The 20235-nt window shown below is 38.6% G+C and overlaps 1 protein-coding gene across 13 annotated transcripts in view; it reads left to right on the top strand.

Annotated features, from left to right (window-relative positions):
- LOC126189034 (MAGUK p55 subfamily member 7) overlaps positions 1–20235 on the top strand; it is a 265575-nt gene that overhangs the window by 142511 nt on the left and 102829 nt on the right. For 5 of the 13 annotated variants that reach the window (XM_049930869.1, XM_049930868.1, XM_049930864.1 and 2 more), the window contains one exon: positions 13107–13445. In XM_049930869.1, the coding sequence (XP_049786826.1) occupies positions 13107–13445 (339 nt within the window). The remainder of the gene's footprint in view (positions 1–13106; positions 13446–20235) is intronic. The other 8 variants (XM_049930877.1, XM_049930875.1, XM_049930873.1 and 5 more) reach the window with 4 other exon arrangements.

The following is a 20235-nucleotide window of genomic DNA, read 5'->3' as shown; positions in this document are numbered from 1 at the left end:
AATAGTGTGCAAACACTCAATCAGTCACTGTTTTGAGATGGTCATTTTCAGGTGTTGGGCCATAACAATCTCCCTATGTCAAAGTCACTTATATCAGTTGGATTTTCCCATTTGCAGTCTATACATCTTGCTAAAAAGATTTCTCATTATATCTGCTCTGCCTATATAGGGTTAAGAAAAAATGTGTCACACAATTTTAACTCTGGGTAGCTGATGCCAGTAGGAACCAAAATTACTAATGTTGTGTAGGTTGACAACACACAATTTTTAAATTAAGGAAACTTGGTGCAACACACTCTGATTGGCCGTGGGATTGCCCTGTTGATGGATGCTCTGGACAACACATGACCTTAAATTCTTTGCCTGCTGAAGATCATGATGTAGCCAAGGTGACCCCGCACGCTCGGTGGTAGCGCACCAGCCTTCCACTCTAGGGGCCTGGGGGCAAGTCTGCCAGGGTCCTGAAACATCCATTGTCGTTTCATGATAAGATGTACTGGGAACAAACCCGTCAACAGCTGTTAGTTCGCCTACAGAAAGTCATTTACAAACTGTGTTGGCCCTGAAAAGGGCCTTTTTTGTAGCTAGGACATTGTTTACGTAAAGCAGGTGCTCGAACTGGCGACACTCTGATGCTACGCAAGCTTGGTAAAATTGAACGGTGTTTTGCCAAACTCTTTCAAAGATTCCTGGCATTGCCCTGATGTGACTGGTTCCATGTTGAATGTGATCCATTAATTGCTCTTCGTTTTTATGTGGTTCGCGCCTGGGTGGGTGAACTAGAACCTTGAAGAATCCCCACAGGAAAAGTGGGGAGTGGCATGAGGTCTGGTGATCATGGGGGCCATGTCATTACGAGCCCCTCTGCCAATTACCCAGCTGTTGAAGAGTTCATTTAAATATTCACGCACAGCACGACTGTTATGTGCAGACGCCCCATCATGCTGCAACCACATGTGTAGCCGTATGTCCAGAGGAACATCTTCCAGCAGGCCGGTTGGAGTTTCTTGCAAGAAGTTAAGGTATTTTGCCCCGTTAAGTCGAGGAAGAAGATGGACAGGCCCAATCAGATTGTCACCCACATTGCCTGCCCAAATGTTGAGTGAAAATCGTTCCTGGTGTCCGTGGAGGTACATGATCGGAGGATTTCCACTTGCCCAGTAATGGACGTTTTGAGTGTTGTAAAGGCCATCCCAATGGAAGTTGCACTCAACGGTAAACAACACAGTGGCGGGGAAGTCGGGATCTAGTGCAGCACATCGCAGAAACCATTGACAACACCCTAGCCTGTGTTCATAGTCCACCACAAGATTTACGTCTGGGACAGCGTGGAAACCTAATGGATGCTGGCCGTCATCCCTCAAAACCTCCCAGACTAACCGATGAGTGACCCCCATGTCATGTCCAACTGCTCGACTACGTGTCATAGGTGCTTCCTCCAAGCGCTCAAGAACAATCTCTTCAAATGCAGCATTCTGTCAGTCGCCAGTGAATTGCTGTAAACGTTTGTGGGTGTGAGTGGTGTCTTGCTGGGTACCCTTCCTCGTACAACTGTCGAGTTTCATGCACATTACCATCAGCTAGTCTATAAACAAAAACCATATCTCATTGTACTTCAAATGTATACTGTGACGCCATGCTTACTGTATGACTAAATTGCAGGTCACATGTGTGCGCTCTCAAGTGAAGCTTATATGTGAATGCCCCTGACGTGAGGTGGCGACAAACAGCAAGACCTATTTGACACATGAGCGTATAACCTTGGGCAGTGACTGGGCAAGGGACGTTTGTATGTGTGAACCGACAACCATAGCAGTGCCTGTCAACTGACAAATGGCAACAGGGTAGTCCCACAGCCAATTGGAGTGTGTGGCGCCAAGTTTTTGTAATTGTGACACAATTTTTCGCCACCCTGTATACTTTTCTTATTATGTCACATGCCTGCAATGTCATCAGGCAGCATTATTAAATCTTGTGGTAGGTAGTGATTATAAAGTTTTGCTCTCCAATGTGTAATACCCCTGATCAAGATGCAAAACTGAAAAGCAATGAGCCAGCAGCCCAGACTGACACAGAGTGCCTGGAACTACTTCGAGGAAGAAGGGTGCAGAATGCGGTGAGCTCCAAGAGAATCTCGTGAAATTAGAAAGTAATTTTGGAGACAATAAAGATATCAAGAGAGGAAGGCAGAACTCAGTAAAAACAGGCCATTTGCAAGCAAAAGATAAACAAGACCCACAAGCCACAGAGTAATAGCAGACAACATAATTCAGATTCATTTGGGAGTTGGATATTTTGGCTAGGGTTAGGAGAAATCAAAGAATGACCTATGCTTTGTTACATTTATCATTTAAAATAATGTAAATGATGGATCTGAAAAACAACCAGTTTATCGATTCTGGTGGCAAGCAATTCTAGCCCCTGCTAAGAATTGCAGTTTGTCCACAGCATATGCAATTAGATAATGCTTATGGCAGATAACAAATATTTTGATGGTCATGAAAACATTGTGACAATTGGGTCCATTGGCAGGTGATCAACGGAAGTCAGCAGAACAGGAAATGTCCATATGCCTTACTCTTAAGCCCCTCAATATCTACAAAGTAGTTTGTTGGTCTTGCTGATTCATACAATACATACTAATTGTCACATATGGATAGTACAAATATTTTATAAAACTATGGCAGTCACACACTATCAGCTTCTTAACACCTGTGACTATGGTCCTTGAAAACTCTTGTAATTCGGTTCTTTACACCTGGTAAACAAGACAGTTACTAATGAAATACAAGGAACAGAAACTTAACCACATCTTTCAAACTCAGCACAGTTTTCCTTAAATACAAACTGCCTACATCAAGAACAGTTAAAATTAATTAATTCCTTACAATTTCTGATCCACTACTCTAACCTTATGTCACAAGCTGCAGTTGCCACATTAATGGTGAGGCTGGAAAAGTAGCAAAATATTGCAATATTGTGTACAAATAAAGAGCCACTTCACGTAGAATCTCTCCCATTTCTATTAGAGAGGACATACGGCTCCTACATACCATGAGGCTCATTTGACAACTTGATCTGAGGTATACTGATACTGATGCTAAACCACACTATGTGTGGTAAAGTCGCTGAGTAGCAGAAAAAAATTAGTTTTGTTGGAGAACTGGAATTTGACAGCACAAAAAAAGAAAAAGAAGGCAAGGCGAAACTGTAGCAGAACGGGGCAAAAGTAAATCATTGTTAACATTTGGTTTAAGTCATGAAAGAAATTAATATACAGGGATAAGATCTGAAGTCACAGAAGGTTTCAGATATGAGACCGGAGTTTCTCCTGGTGTATACAGCGTTCAAGTACCTTAATGGAAAGCAGCAGGATTAATATACAGGGAAAAGATCTGGAGTCACAGAAGGTTTCAGATATGAGACCGGAGTTTCTCCTGGTGTGTACAGTGTTCATGTAACTTAATGGAAAGCAGCAGGGTGACATCATCAATGACTGCCATATTTGACTGGTGACCTCTCTGTTATTTTCAAGGCAAAACTGCAGTAAGTAAGTACTGTGCAAGTGAATTTAAAACCTCAATTTGCAGAACAATTGTGGACACACACACACACACACACACACACACACACACACACACACACACACACACTTGGAACACTAACACTGCCACACAACCAAAGACAACTGACACCTATCAGAACAAATATAGTCATAGATGGATCAGACATGTTGCACTGTTGGCCAGCTGTGCACTGGGTGAATACCAAGCTGGCACCAAGGTAAATGGCCTTTCTGCCTTACACAGGGAGCAAATCAGCAAGATTGGTTGTATTTTGCTGTAATATGATGTGAAATGTTCTTCCGACCTCCATCTAAGATTAGGGTATTGATAGTGAAAATTACCAAAAATGGGTGAGGTAGCATTAACTCTGTCCCTCTGTTTCTTGACAAGGAAGAAAGCATAATTTAAGGAGAAATCTTCATCTCTATTTACAAGGTTACTTGCTAACTTAATCTCAAATGACTCCTTAATAACACTATCCCAACAGCTGGACATGCATGCCAGATGCTCCATGTTGTTGTATTCCATAGGATGACCAGTGCCAAGACAGTGTTCTGCAATATTCGATCTGCTAGGCTGTTGTAAGCATGTGTGACACTTATGGTACACCACTCCACCACAGTCCTGATAGTATGATCAATATGTGACAAGCCACAACTGCTAGGAATACAATACACACCCACCTTATGCAAACCAAGATCATCTTTGAGGAATGTAAAAGTACCCTAATCTTAGATGGAGGTTGGAAGAACATTTCATATCATATTTCTGCAAAATACACCCAATCTTGCTGGATTTGCTTCCTATGTAAGTCAGAAAGGCCATGCACCTTGGTGCCAGCTTGGTATTCATCCAGTGCACAGTTGGTCAACAGTACAACACATGTCTGATTGATCTATCACTATATCTGTTCTGATGGAAGGTGACCTGAATGTGCATTAACTCAACTGACAAACTCTTAGGATCTGAAATGATATGGGCCCTGTGAAACAGGGTACGAAGTACCGCTTCACACTGATCAAGACGGTGGCAACTATCAGTCTGCAGATACATCAGTGTGGGTAGGCTTACTTTAAACAGCGTTCCCAATATACCATCAACCTTCCTTCTAACCAACACAACAAGGAAGGGAAGGCAGCCATCCTTTGCCATCTCCATCATGAAATGAATGTGTGGATTGACTGATCTCAGGTGATCTAAAAAAATCATTCAAGTTCCCACTTCCATGAAGCCAAATAACAAAAATATCATCTACATATCTGGAGGGGGGGGGGGGGGGGGACGTGTTTCAAAACTGCCAACTGCAAGGTACGTTCCTCAAAGTCTTCCATAAACAAATGTGCAATAATAGGTGAAAACGGGCTTCCCATTGCAAGTCTATGTATCTGCTCAAAGTGCTGTCATTGAATAAAAGGTAAATGGAAGTCAACACATGTCAAAATAGGTTCATTAATTCGACACCAAACCTAACCTCTATTAAACATAACAAATCAGACAGAGGAACACAAGTGAAGAGAGAGACCACATAAAAACTTTGTAGAATATTATAGTATTCAAATGCATTTAATGAATAACCCAAACTCAAAATTTCATCAACATAACATTAAAAAAGACCCTACCACACGCATTTTGTCTTTTGTAAAGATACCTCACAAAGGGTCAATGAGCAAACTTGAGAACTCAAAATGCACTTACAAACATGAACATTGCATGGAAGTGTTCACTACAAACGTGAACATTTATAAAAGTGTTCAGCATTTGATACTGATCAATAAACTATATTGGTCGGACAAGGGTACATTGAAAACTACAGCCCTTGCCGAGCAATATAGTTTATTGACCAGTATTGAATGCTGAACACTTTCATACAATGTATTTCTAATTGACGTAAGGAATCTGGCAAGTTCATAATGTAATGCTCACACTGGCCAACTAATGGGCTCAAGAAAGTAGCAAGATGTTTTGCTACATGATATGTTGAAGTAGCAAAGCTTCACCTGATTGTCCGTAAGATTGGAGCTAACCTACCATGTGCTGAGTTTTGAAACTATTTCAACATGTTTTGACTTCCACTTACCTTTTATTCAATAACCAATACCATGAGCAGACAGATGGAGTTGCAATTGAAAGCCGTTGTTACCTATTATTGCAAATTTTTTTCTGGACATCTTCAAGAAACAAGCCTTGAACAAAACCTGACTTTAATCCAAGCAAATACTCATTTCACATTGGATGTGGTAAAGAATGACTACCTTCCTTCCTTAATCTTTCTATGAGGAGAAATTTTGATGGTACTTTGGGACATGTTGTTTACAGGAAGCCTACTCACACTGACTTGTATCTACTTGCTGATAATTGCCACCACCGGGCTTAGCATGAAGGGTTACTTTGTACTTTGGTTCATAGGACCCATGTCATTTCAGACTCTGAGAGTTCGTTGGCTGAGTTAACCCACCTTGAGGTCACCTTCCATTGGTGTGGATGTGATGAAAGACAGATCAGAAGTGCAGTGCACTGTCGACCCTCTGTGCATTGGGTTAGTAATGGTAATAACGTGTTGGCACTGAGATATACAGCCTTTGTGCCTTCATCAGGGAGCATTTCCAACAAGACTGGTCATATTTTGTGGAAATATGATGTGAATCGTATTTTCTGACCACCACCAAAGATTAGGGTCCTTTTAGGTTCCATCAAAGATAGCTGAGGGTTGCGTAAGGCAGGTGTATATTGTATTCCTTGCAGTTGTGACATGTCATTTAATGGTCAGGCTGTCGGCACTGTGGAGGACCAGTGTACAGAGCATAAACTTCACACACACACTTACAACAGCCAAGCAAATCAGCTATTGCAGAACATTGCCTTCGCACCTTTCATCTTGTAGAATATAACAACATGGAGCTTCTGGTACACACTTCCAGCTATTGGGATAGTGTTATTAAGTAATCAAAATAAATGGTTCAAATGGCTCTGAGCACTATAGGACTTAACTACTGAGGTCATCAGTCCCCTAGAACTTAGAACTACTTAAACCTAACTAACCTAAGGACATCACACACATCCATGCCCGAGGCAGGATTCGAACCTGCGACCGGAGCGGTCACGCGATTCCAAACTGACGTGCTTAGAACCGCACGGCCACACCGGCCGGCGATTAAGTAATCAGTTGAGATTAAATTAGCAAGTAGCCATGTAAATAAAGATAAAGGTTTCTGCTTAAATTATGCCTAGAATCCTGCTTTCTCCCTTGTTGTGTGGTGGCACTAGTATTACAGTGTGTGTGTGTGTGTGTGTGTGTGTGTGTGTGTGTGTGTGTGTGGTGTTTCCAGACTTGCTCTGCAAACTGAGGTTTTAAATTCACGTGCACAGTATATACTTGCTGCAGTGTTGTCTTGAAAGTGATGGGGTGGGCCCCTGTCGAAATAGTACTGGTTGTTTATGACATTACCCTTAAGTTATTTGAGTAGGTTTTAGATAGATTGCATAATGGTAAGACAGAGATTTCAGATCCAGATTTGAAACTGCAAAACATTTCCTGGGGTGGATGTAGACTATGGCCCTAATTTAATGGTTATGAAATGCAAATTAAAACTGAAAAACTTGCAGAAATGTAGGAAAGTAAGAAAATTCAAGTTGGTCATGAACAGTATAAAATTCTTATCATTTTCACAAGCTCCAGTTTATGTGTGCTGTAATTTTGTTTGGATCCATATTCACATTGTCCTTTGCTGCTCTTGCAAATTTTTGTGGTTATTTCTCTCAAGGCTGTTTTGTTTATCAATGCCAGTTTGTGCTCCACTGACAAACAGTAACTTTAATTTCGTATATTTGCTGCATGTATTGATTGTTCCATATATTCATAGTTGGTCCTCCTTTTACAGTCCCCTGTTAGCATACAGAATAATTATTTTACCAAGTCCTTTAAACTCAACCCTCTTCCCAGTAGAAGCCATAGAGTACACATAGGCAGTGAGACAAGTGACCTTCTCTGTTTCCTTGTAATTTTGAATGGTGTTCTCCATATGTTGTAGTGTCCTGTGAACTTTTGCTCAAATTCACCAGAAGTTATTGTCATACTGCCAAGCTGTCTCCATATTCCTAATGGCTCCGAAAACATCTCCATACTGGTTCAAGGGTTCATTTGTAACCAAGCCATACATTTTATTCTGTGCAATTTCTCTAGTCTTTGTATCATTGATTCTACTTTCCACCTTGCTTTGGTCCAAACCAATCAGCATTTGTGGTTTCTTTCTTTTAAAAGATGCCAAAGCAGTATGTCCTGTTCCCATTAATTTGTTGATGATCTGCTTGTTGATATTCACTGTTTGTCAATAAATTTTGTGTTTATTCTGTGTTAACTGCATAGAATTTGCACCATACCGGTGTAATTCTTTTTATGTATCCTGTGCAGTGTGAGTTGATACGTGTTACAGTCAGTACTATTGGAGTTACACATTGGTGTATGTTCCAGGCATTCCTACAAATTGTTAAGATTAAGTCTGACAAATGACAATGGTGTGAACTTGCATCTCCCATGAAGAGATTGTGTATATGCTTCCTCTAGTTTATCATAAGCATTGTAGACATAGCTGTGAGGTTACTCTATACCAGGGCCTCACAGCAAATGTGCCCAGCAAGCGTACGGTGTGCACACTGCACAGATCTGCAAGCATCTTCACAGGTGATAAAGTGTGGAGCCATGTGGAGACTTGTGTAAATGAGGAAAGTGATTGTGAAGGAAACACTTGGTGAAACGCAAATTGTCTCTAAATTGCGTTTTGCATTGCATTACTTCAAACTGCAGATCAGCACAGATTGAGCATTCAGAACTTTTTCACTTTCCCATTGTACAAATTGGGTACTCAAACCTTCTTCACTTTCTCATTGAGTTGTGCAACGAATTCTGATTTATTTTCCAAAATGGCTGGTGCTCCTTCTGTAGACACATAAATAATAAACCCATGACAAATCTACAATTTCCACTCTTCCTTCAATGCTCCTAAAAATGTCATATACAGCTGTGTGCTTGCAATACCTACATTTTCATAGATCGCCAAAGGGTAAACTTACAAAAATTTTGCAGACTGGTTCTGAAACCTGTCTACCATGACCTGTCTTGGACATATGCTTGTCTGCATCCAAATCTATGTGACTACTGTCAAACAATGGAAAATCCAGGATGGAATGTAACAATATTGTGAGAAGGAAAGCTGCTACTCACCATATAGTTGAGATGCTGAGTTGCGGATAGGCACAACAAAAAGACTCACACAATTAAAGCTTTCTGCCATTAAGGCCTTCGTCAACAACAAACACACACACACACACACACACACACACACACACACAAAACTGCAGTCTTAGACAACTGAAACCACTGGTTTAAGTTGCCTGAGACTGCAGTTGTGTGTGTGAGTTGCATTTGAGTGAGTGAGTGTGTGTGTGTGTGTGTGTGTGTGTCTCATTGACGAAGGCCTTAATGGCCAAAAGCTTTAATTGTGAGAGTCTTATTGTTGTACCTATCTGCGACTCAGCATCTCCACTATATGGTGAGTATCAGCTTTCCTTCTCATAACATTGTTACATGACTACTGTGAAATTAACATTTAAGTGGCAGGCAGAGGGTTCAACAAACAACTTTCACTGTATTTCTCTGTCATTCCAATCTCAAACAGCATATGGAAGAAATGGACTCTCGTATCTTTCTATGTTAGCTCTGATTTCCCTTATGTTATTACAATGATCATTTTTTCCTATGTTGGCGGATGGCAACGAAATATTTTCGGATCTGGAGGAGAAAGTTGGACATTCAAACTTCTTGAAAATATGCCACTGCAACAAAAGATGTCTTTCTTTTAATTATTCCCACCCCACATTGCGTATCATATCCATGACACCCTCTCCCGTGTTTTCGATAATACAAAATGAGCTGCCTTTCAATGTCCTATCTGGTAAGGATTTCATACTACACAGCAGTACTCCAACAGAGGACAGACAAGCGTAGTATAGGCAGTCTCTTTAGTGTCGCATCTTCTAAGTTTTCTACCAATACAACAAAGTCTGGTTCAGCTTACCCACCACATTATCATTTCAAATTTAAGTTGTTCATAATTGTTATTCCTAGGTGTTTTGGTGAACTGACAGCCTTAAGATTTATGTGATTTATCATGTAACTGAAATTTAACAGATTTGTTGTAATGCTTATGCGGATGACCTACACTTTTCGTTATTTAGGGTGAGTTGCCACTTTTAGCACCTTGTCAAGTTTGATAATGGCACCATGCAAAATTGTTCTACTTGAAGGCAGATAAGTATTCAGCAGGAACTACTAAGTATTCTTTTATTGAATCACTGTCTGTGAAGGACATTGCTAAAATTATTGCAGTTTTCTAGATCACTTGAAAGGCGCCACACTCACTTGATTTTTCTGTCTCTTCCCACACCTCTTCAGAGATCGTCCTTTTAAGTTTTAAAATTTCTTGTTACATGCTGAAGTCTTTAAAATTTTATGTTTCCATATTATTTGCCATGGTAAGACATTAAGTGCCTTTGCAAATTGAACTTCCTGTAAGTATTCATTGTCTTATGATACCCTAAACATTTTTTGTGTAAAAGGACAAGATTCCTTGCACTGCAGATTGAAATGCAGAAAATTCTCAGGGTTTCACAATGCCGAGTTGCCATTGCTGCTATTAGATGTCAGTGCTTTCATAATTGACAATCCCCCATTTCGCAGTTGGCACTTCCACACTATTGTCATGAACATATGATGCACACACATTCCACTCATTCTCCACCACACCACAGTTGCTCTGCTCACACAGAGCAGCCTGAACAGGCACAATTGCTCACACTTAAAATCAGAGTGTTGTTAAATCCTGTCCTATAGCATTCTACATCAGTCAGTCCTGTGATTTTCCGTGACAAAATAATTTGTAAAAGTCTTCTCTAATCCAGCCTGTATTAAGGTCTTCATCATAATTTACAGCTTTCAAGTTGTGTGATGTAAGGAAACCCTCTTAGCTTAGAATTCCTTTAAAACACACAAAATATGGCAGGATAGGACTTCACTGGTGGGTGAAATGCTTTCCATGAGACACAGTGATCACTCCTGCTTTCCGAAAAAACCGGTCACTTGTGTGTCATATCCATCAGAGGGAATTTATATCTAGTGACTGCCATATTTTCGTGCTGTCCTGACATCCTTGGAATGATGTTTTGGGGCTGACACTATATTTTTGGTGTGGAATGCATGAATACATTGCGATCCTTGATCATCAGGATTACCAACGCTGAATGAGTATAAAGTGGAGGAAACATCGTTGCATTTATGACAGGACATTTCTAAGAGGTGGTATCCCTCCACTGTTGTCTTACAGAGCCCATTCTAGGTTATCTGGTAGCATTTACTCCCTTGGTCTTCACTCCTCCTAAAGTTACCATTACAAAGTGCAAAGAAGATACAGACAATATTCATAACAAAGCACTATTGGTACAAACCTGCCTGTACAATTTTAATTATGCCCATAATATTTTCATTATCTACCACTTTCAATGTATAAATGCTCACCTTTTCTATCGGAGATGCTCTGAAAGCTTTATGTGTAACGCAAAACTAGAATCCTGCAGGTTGGGTCATTGTGCTCTGTGACTCACATTGGCAGACTCCCAGCTTCCTGAAAATACACAACGAAATACATTTGTTCCATTTTCAATGCATTCAAAAACGTTTTGCAATGACAACTTCTGGTGAATGAAAGAATTAAGCTAAAAGATGTTTTGACCTGTAGTTCTGTTGACTGAAAATAAGAACAGTGCAGCAAATAAAATACCTGTTCTTTGAAGTTTACAACATGTACACATTTAGACAAATTCTGAACAATAAGTCTACTCCATTCTGACCACTCTGTGCCTACTTTGGCGAAGAATGAATTTACTCTGAATGCTGTATTTCAGCAGCAGGCACACCATTCTCCACGATAATCTTCAGGGGAGTGTGTAGAGAGAATAAAAAGAAAGAAATAAACACTAGTTAATTGAAACTTTAAGCATGTTCAAGTATTTCAGTTGAACTTTGCTAGGAAATGGCAGTGACATGGGTCTTCAGAACTTAGTTTTAATTTGCAAGAAATGTCATAGGATGACCTGCTAGTACAGGCTCTTCAGAGACTGTTGTTAGCAACTGTATAGGGGATGGATGTTGAGTGAAAATTTGCATTGAGGCATTAGCAATATGGGCATGATGTGTGATTTGAAATCTCTGGGCACCCATTGCTTTTTCTTCCACAGATGATAGTCATGAAACTAATGACATGTATAATATCCTTTCGCCATTACTACTAAATTTGTCACCAAACATACTGAGAAATACAATTTGCCAGACCTCTTGTCAGGTCCACACGTGTGCAATCAAATGCCATATCATGTAACTAACACTTTACTCCACACACCATTTTAATAACGGTATGCCATTATTATTGTGATCAGTAAATTTGGCTATCACATGAACTTGAAAACTTTAGCCTCATTCTCTCTCGGCATCTTCTTTTCAACTCAACTCTGTATCTAAGCTGCAGTGGAAGTCCTATGTAATAGGTGTCGATGATGTGTGACAATTGCAATGAACACTGTGCATTAAGGCTCAGCAGTCACTGTCAAATAATTTCTTAGCAATATCGGATCAATGATTGCTGATGTTTTAATTTCACAGTAACATCGCTGGCAGTGGATGTTAGAGGCTTCAACTAATGAAATTTATCCCACAAAATTCACAAATTTATGGACCCCTACAACTGCACACAATTTGAACTCATCAGTTCACTCTGGCACCTTCACTTGCATACCTTCAGAAGCATCACCTGCATCACACAGAGTTTTTTCCATGGGATGCCAGTATACTCTTGGCCACTCAGTTTATGTCAGTGCAGATTTTTGCACACCTGTCATCGAGCTGCCATACTCCTCCGTCATCCTCCTCTTTTACAAGTTTCCATGCACAATCAACCAATGAATGTTTCATTAAAAGAAAAGTAAAGCACAGAACAGGCACCAGAACTATTTTAGTTTTTATGTGGTAATGGATCTTTGTTTTTGTTTTATTTGTGTATGTTTGTTTTATGTCAGTATATGTATGGTTACTGACAATGTAATTTTCTCACACAACTGTTCCAGATGTTTAAGCTCTTGCATAATAAAACAAAAAATAACTTTATATTTAATTCTTTAAAAATTACAGTAATTTTTCAAAATCCCTGTGCACTTCTCTCTCACAATTATTATTTACATTACCCAATGTCAAAAAGGCAGTGAATGGGAGTGTGAGGTCTCCATTTGATGCACAAGAACTGCTACAAATAGTGTTTTCTTATACAGCAGTGGAGCACTCTCATTTGTTGTAAAGTTGTAAACTTTTCTTCAGTTCAGATGTACAGTATTTATGACTTGTGTTCTTAATGTTTTGCATGTGCTTTTTTTGTTTTTGCTTTGGTAATAACTAGCCAGTTTTGTTTCGTTAATTTTCATTTTTATTTTTATCGGTTTCAGGAGGAGAAGACAATGGTGTCTGGACATTAGGCTTACATTTGCTTCCCACTAACTTCCCTGTAGGTCTGTGCTCTGTTTCAGTCCTACCAGGATGCCAGTCCCCAAAGTCCCCTCGCTGTGCCTCTAAACCCAAAACTAAAAAGATTATGTATGACACAGCAGAGAATGATGACTTTGACCGCGAGGAGATAGCAACCTACGAGGAAGTGGCCAAACTGTACCCACGTCCAGGACTGCAGAGGCCTCTGGTCTTGATTGGACCTCCAGGTGTTGGGCGCAATGAGCTCAAACGCCGGCTCATAGCAACTGATCCTGATAAATACAAGACGCCCATTCCTTGTAAGTATAATGAATTTCTCTTTGGACTCATCCATGCCAGATAGTGGGTATTAGTTTGTCTTGCTGTTTTGCACAAATATGACATTTTAGAAAATGAAACTGAAATACATGACATTGTCTGTTAAAAAACAGATGTAGAATTCACACAAAAATAATTTACGTGCTCATAATTTGGTATATCATGATGAACAAGATTTCAGATTAACCTAAAGATTAGCTGTATATGTTCAGAAATGTAAAATTTTGTACTTCACAAAATGCAGAAAAATAGTATCTTGTGATTATGAAGGGTAGTCATGAAGTTTTAACTACATCCTTAAAAAAATAAATTTTCACGATCAGTTACTTGTTTGTTTACAGGCACATGTCTGCAATCCTGGTGCATATTGAATTCCCCATGCCACAGTCCAAATTTTCTATCATTCATAAGATTACAGTGGTACCTCATTGTAAATGACAAAATCCAAAAGATTGAAAAACTGAACACAATCAAAACTTTATGACTACCTCTCATACAGTATCAATGGGTCACAGTTGGAATCAGCCAGTTCGTACAAACACTGTGGTGTAAGCATTTGTGAGGATATGAAACAGTGTGATCACATTGGTTCATTGGTAGGATACTGGGAAAATGCAGTAATTCTACAAATAAGTGTGATTACAAAACACTTGTATGTCTCATCTTAGAATATTACTCTAGTGCGTGGGACCCATGTGAAATTCGCTACCAGAGGAATTTGAATTTATACAAAGAAGGGCAGCTCAAGTAGTCCCTGGGAGAGTTGGACAAAATTTATTCAAATGAAACACAACACATACACATTAAAATTATTATTTGTTATTCATGAATGATGAGTAAAGTTGATTTTTAGAATAAAAATGTTTATTTGTCATGTGTGAGTAAAAAAGGGCTATGAATAATAAATCTGAAATTTAAATGCATTGATTGCTCCAGTTCTTTGTCATTTATAAAGAAAATGTAATTTTTAATGTTTTGTTTTCAAAACTTTTTTTCCACACATCTCATTAGAACATTAATTTAATTTTGGAAGATTTTCCATTGGGATTGTTTAAAATGAAATATGTTCTACACATGTGAAAGAGGGTAAGGTGTGTTATTTCTCCTGAAAATTGCCTTTATTTAAGATCATGATCTTCAGCAAAAAATTGAAAAATTGTCAATTTCACTCCAGTTTTTGATGAATAACTTGGATGCTGTGATACCATGTCAGTCTCACCTCCAGAATCTAAGTCAGAACCGAAATATAAATTTTCCTGTTCTGTCATACAGTCATTTGAAACTCATCAACCAGTTTCTTCACCTTTTTTGGGCTCTTTTTGTATATTCAAACTCAGTGTCTCTTTTGAAATTTTCAAACCCCAAAGCTCTATGTCACTGCATATGCATATACCAGATCCGGTAATGAAATTTTACTCAGAGGTGGCCTTAAAACACTTGCAACTATTTGTGGCAACTTTGGACATCCAGCAGCAATCTGCAAAACATAACACTTTTGTTTAATTTCGTGATGTACTTCGGCTAATGCCATTTTAGGACACTTTATATTTAAAGTCTGTTGATGTTAGTCATTGCCATTGACAGAACCCGTACTTTCTTCACTAATTTTCTGACAGTAGAAACACAAGAGAATTGTGTAATTATATCTGCGAGACACCCATATCAGTCTTGGTAAAGTTGAGGAACGTATTGCAGATTTAAGACTTAAGGCTGCTGTCTCATCATTGACCTAATTATACAGAGTGCTTCCACACTCTGTATTGCTGGGGGAAGAAGAGGAGGAATTACTGGCATATGTAGAATCACTTGAATTGGGCCATGTCGGTGGTGTAAGTGCAGAGGTCATTTGTTCATGAAGTACTTTTATGTTACATTTGTTATGCTGTAAAGCTTTGCTCTACTTGAAGATTGGTTTGAACATTACAGTGCATTGATTTATTGAAGGTGACATGCCCTAGCCTTCCTCTGACCTATGAACCAAAATATGAGTCTGTTTTATAGGTAGATGTAGTTTAATATGTTTACTGAAGTGTGCTGTAGCTTTAGTTGCTTTTTTCTTTCTTTTTTTCCCGTTGTTAAAGGTGAAAGAAGTGATACGCAATAGAAAAAATCATAGCACTAACAGGAAATCAAATCCTTGATCCTTGGTTTTGTACTCTAGAAATTACCAACTGTGTCACCAAGGCACATTACTTTACAAGACTTTAATAAATGATTCATTAAACTAAACCTGTACTGAGCTTCAGGAAGAAACATTGATTATATATGACACAGTTCTGTTCAAGGAACAAGCAAAGAAAATGCAATGGTATATGGTGTTATTTGTTATCAGTATGCAGGCTATCTCATGCATACCTAACATATTCCAAAATTTTGCACATAAAAAGGGGATTTTCTAGTGCTCATACCTTGGGTTCTGTTGGTGATGATAAGGCAGGGTCAAGTGTTTTGGACAGCCCTTGGGCTAGGGACCTTTTGTATATGCAAGAGAAGGATTGTCATAAGTGTCACTACCCTACAGGAGAGGGCCAAAGTATGAAAATTACACACTTCCTCCTGATAAGACAAATCAAGCAAATCGTTTGCTTCTTTTTGTCTTTGATGTGCTCTACTGTGGGCTTGGTGAAACTTATAGAGGCACCATTAGTTCATCGGCAGTTCCTCAGAAAACCCACAATTCCACCGGTGGACCAAAACCAGCCAAGGATTCCAAGATGGCTATGCACAGCAAATTGCTGAAATTTTTATGATATATTCCTACGATCCCAGTCTCAAACAGCCATGAAAATGTTTGTGATATCTTTATCTGCTTCCAAGATATACGGGTTCAGTGTTACCGTATTTCTGCGCCTAAAATCTGTTATGAGGCAAAATCTAAATTGCTTTGCATGTAAAATCGGTTTTGAGGTGTAAAGTTAGTTTTGCATTATTTCAGTAAGAATAAAGAGAAGTAGAAAGTGAAAGTGCCTGAGAGCCAGTGAAATTGAAAGACTGACAGTGACAACAAGGAAGAGAGAGATAGTGATGGTGAGAAGAGACAGCAGCAGCAAGAAGGAAGGAATGAGGTATTAACAGTAAGAGAGAGCAAGACAGACAGTGACAGTGAGATGAGACTGTAGTCATGGGACAGAACAAAGGGAACCACAGATAACAATGGCAGAAAGACACAAATACATAATGAAACTGAGTTGGGATGAATGAGTGAGTGAGAAAGGGCAACTGGAAGTTGGTCGGCTTGAGCAGTTTACAGTGATGTACAAGAGAGTGTGAGTGACTTACAGTTTGGGGAGCTTGTGGGAGTTTGAGACAAGTTGCATGTTAAAAAAAAGTGTGACTTTGCATGCCAAAATTTTTAGGAAATTTTTCAAAGGTGCCAAGGAAAGTAGAATCAGGAACAGATACCCCACTTTTCAGTCAGAGCCTTTTAAATACAGAAACATATTCACATTTTTTGTGCTCTAAAAAGAGCATTTTTTCTGCTGGTTTAAGTTATGAACAATAAATGACAAATAATTATAATGAAAGAATTAGTAGTGGAAGTAATGTCATTGGGATGCAGGAATGTAAGGAATAGAGCTAAAAGACTCATATTCAAGTCAATGTTAGAGAATATGGTCTTGTATGGGAACAGAGAGAGCTGGACAACTAATCAGAGACATATATACAAGATGAAGACGATAGAGAGATGGATTTCTGAAGAAGATGAGCAAGAATTTCCAGGAAAGGCCATGTAAAGTAAATTGGTGTGATAAAGGAAGTGGAAGAAAGAATATGTTTTGTGATGGATCATGGAAATTTACAGTGGTACAGACTTATAAGAAGAATGGAGGAAGCAGGAATACCAAAACTGATAGGGGAGTGGGAAATTAAAGGAAGAAGAAGAAGAGGAAGAGGATACTGATGGCTACCTGGCTTCAAAATGTACCAGTGGCCGTGAAAAGATTTGGTGAAGAAGAAAATGATACTCAAGACTGAAATATCTGGGTGAACATCTTGAAGAGATAGTGTCTGAATACTTGTAGAATACTCATTGTAGTAAGTTATGAGTGTATTTTTGACAAGAAAATATTGTCCATTGTAGGCTATAAAATTTTTACGTTTATTTACTGTTGACTTATTCCAACTAAATAGTCATTATGACTTATATTATGACTGTAGTCTAATGACTATACAGTCAAAATGGGTCAATAGCAAATAAACAGTTTTAAGAAATTTCTCTCTAGTATAACAATACTCTCAGATAGTCATGTTTGTACATGGGTCCTTAGCCTTGGTATCTTTTTCAAAAGAAAACATTAAAACATTGTCCATTATAGGCTGTAAAATATTTCCATTTATAATAAATGGAAAAATTTTTGAACCTGTAGTGAACAGTGGTTTTTACATCGAAGCTGGGGACCTCCATGCAAATAGGATCTTCTGAATGCATTACTATGTTGGAGAGAAACCTCTTTCTTGAGAAAAGTCTCAATAAATAATAATAATAAAATTTTGGAATGATCTATTTATTTGAATAATTACAGAGATAGACATTTATTTGAATAATGTCCATCTCTGGTTACAACTTTGTTTTGCATCATGGAAAACCTGAACTGGCAGACACTTGAAGATAGGCAACAGCTACCCCAAAAGACTCTTTAGGGACACAGAGTACTTATTTTGAGAAAATTAGCACTATTTCTTTCATGCACTATTTCTTTTGTACATGTTTTAGAGATTTGTAGTTTATCACAGTTAAAACAGAATACTTCTAAACTATTTGCAAGTATTTTGAACATCTTAGGATGTATTGACCTTTTAAAAAAAAAAAGAATTAAAAATATATCTAAAAACAAAGTAGATGTGACTTACCAAATGAAAGTGCTGGCAGGTCGACAGACACACATACGAACACAAACATACACACAAAATTCAAGCTTTCGCAACAAACTGTTGCCTCATCAGGAAAGAGGGAAGGAGAGGGAAAGACGAAAGGATGTGGGTTTTAAGGGAGAGGGTAAGGAGTCATTCCAGTCCCGGGAGCGGAAAGACTTACCTTAGGGGGAAAAAAGGACGGGTATACACTCGCACACACACACATATCCATCCACACATGTGGATGGATATATGTGTGTGTGTGCGAGTGTATACCCGTCCTTTTTTCCCCCTAAGGTAAGTCTTTCCGCTCCCGGGACTGGAATGACTCCTTACCCTCTCCCTTAAAACCCACATCCTTTCGTCTTTCCCTCTCCTTCCCTCTTTCCTGATGAGGCAACAGTTTGTTGCGAAAGCTTGAATTTTGTGTGTATGTTTGTGTTCGTATGTGTGTCTGTCGACCTGCCAGCACTTTCATTTGGTAAGTCACATCTACTTTGTTTTTAGATATATTTTTCCTTCGTGGAATGTTTCCTTCTATTATAACCATATCATTAAAAAGAATTAAAAAGTTACACTTAAGATTTTCTAACTCGTTGCTTCAAATTCAGGTACCATTTAATCCAATAATACACAGGTGAAGGAGACAAAGTTATTACCAAATGTATATGACAAGTTGGTTGAGTTATTAGACCTGTTGTATCGGCACATTAACTGTATTAACTACAAAAAAATACATCTTCATATACTTTAATTTTTAGAATATTTTTACTAATTAGAAATTTTATTTCTGTATAATTAAGTCAAATCTGTAATAAAGTTTAGGTCTAGTGGATAGGTACAGAAAACTGCAAGGTACAGAAAAACCTTAGTGCAATGCTTTGTAAACTTAAGGAGATATTTGTACCAAAAGTCTGAAAAGACAAATTGGGAAATTGCAAATTAAGATTTGAGTCATATTAAAATGTGCTTCAGGACATTACTGATGCATAGTCTTCATCCTGATCCATTTCTTCATCTTCATACTTTCTCTTGGCATTATTAATAATATGTTTATGGCAGCCAAATAGCTGTAAAAGTTCAAAGTAAATTATAATAATACACGAAATTAGAAATTTTACAGATTGTAGTTTTCATAGTCACTTATTGACCATGTCCTTTTGGCACAGAGTTCAGTATAGTAATGTTTGCATATTCAGTGACATGGTTTACACTCACACTTTGTGTTTAACTTATGATTTGATGTGTTTTTGCAAATAGGGTGGTGGAAACTGTGGAGTGCCATTCTGGTGAACATGTCATTGTCTACATTCAGTCAGACATGATGCCTCTTCTTTAAAATTCTGGAGCTATGTCTTCCCTTTTTTCCTTCATTGCATTTAGTAGACTTTTCAAAGCACTGGCATTAGGTAGCATCAGGTTTGTCCTAGGTCTTCAATGAGGAAGGAGGATTCCCTCACCAGCAGGTATATGGGTCTGGATTGTGTTGTCTTGGGCCCTCCGATCACTTTCTTCATATAAATCAACATTACTCATTCTAGTGTCATTAGATTTTTCACTGTGAGATTTGGTCTGATGATTTCTGTGCCTTACATCAGTAGTGGTGTGATTTTGGCTCTGAATAGTACCACTGCTGTCTCTAGGCAGAAGGTTCTAATGCATTCTATTTCATGGATAGCCATTGTTGCTTACATTGCTTTCTCTGTTACATATTTTGTGGAACATTTTGCACTTGTTTGTATCGTCACCCCTAGGTACTTGAAGTCTGATATGAAGATCACACCTCCGTTTCTGAACACCATCATTTGTATTTTTGCCACATTTATTTCAAAGACATGTTTGACACACCAATCTTTCATATTGTTTATTGTGTCTGTCAGTGTCAAACCCAGACATCTGAAAGCAGCAGTATTGGAA

The sequence above is a fragment of the Schistocerca cancellata genome, chromosome 5 (assembly GCF_023864275.1).
Source record: "Schistocerca cancellata isolate TAMUIC-IGC-003103 chromosome 5, iqSchCanc2.1, whole genome shotgun sequence".
Taxonomy (NCBI): domain Eukaryota; kingdom Metazoa; phylum Arthropoda; class Insecta; order Orthoptera; family Acrididae; genus Schistocerca; species Schistocerca cancellata.
This window is presented reverse-complemented; position numbering and strand designations above follow the sequence as displayed.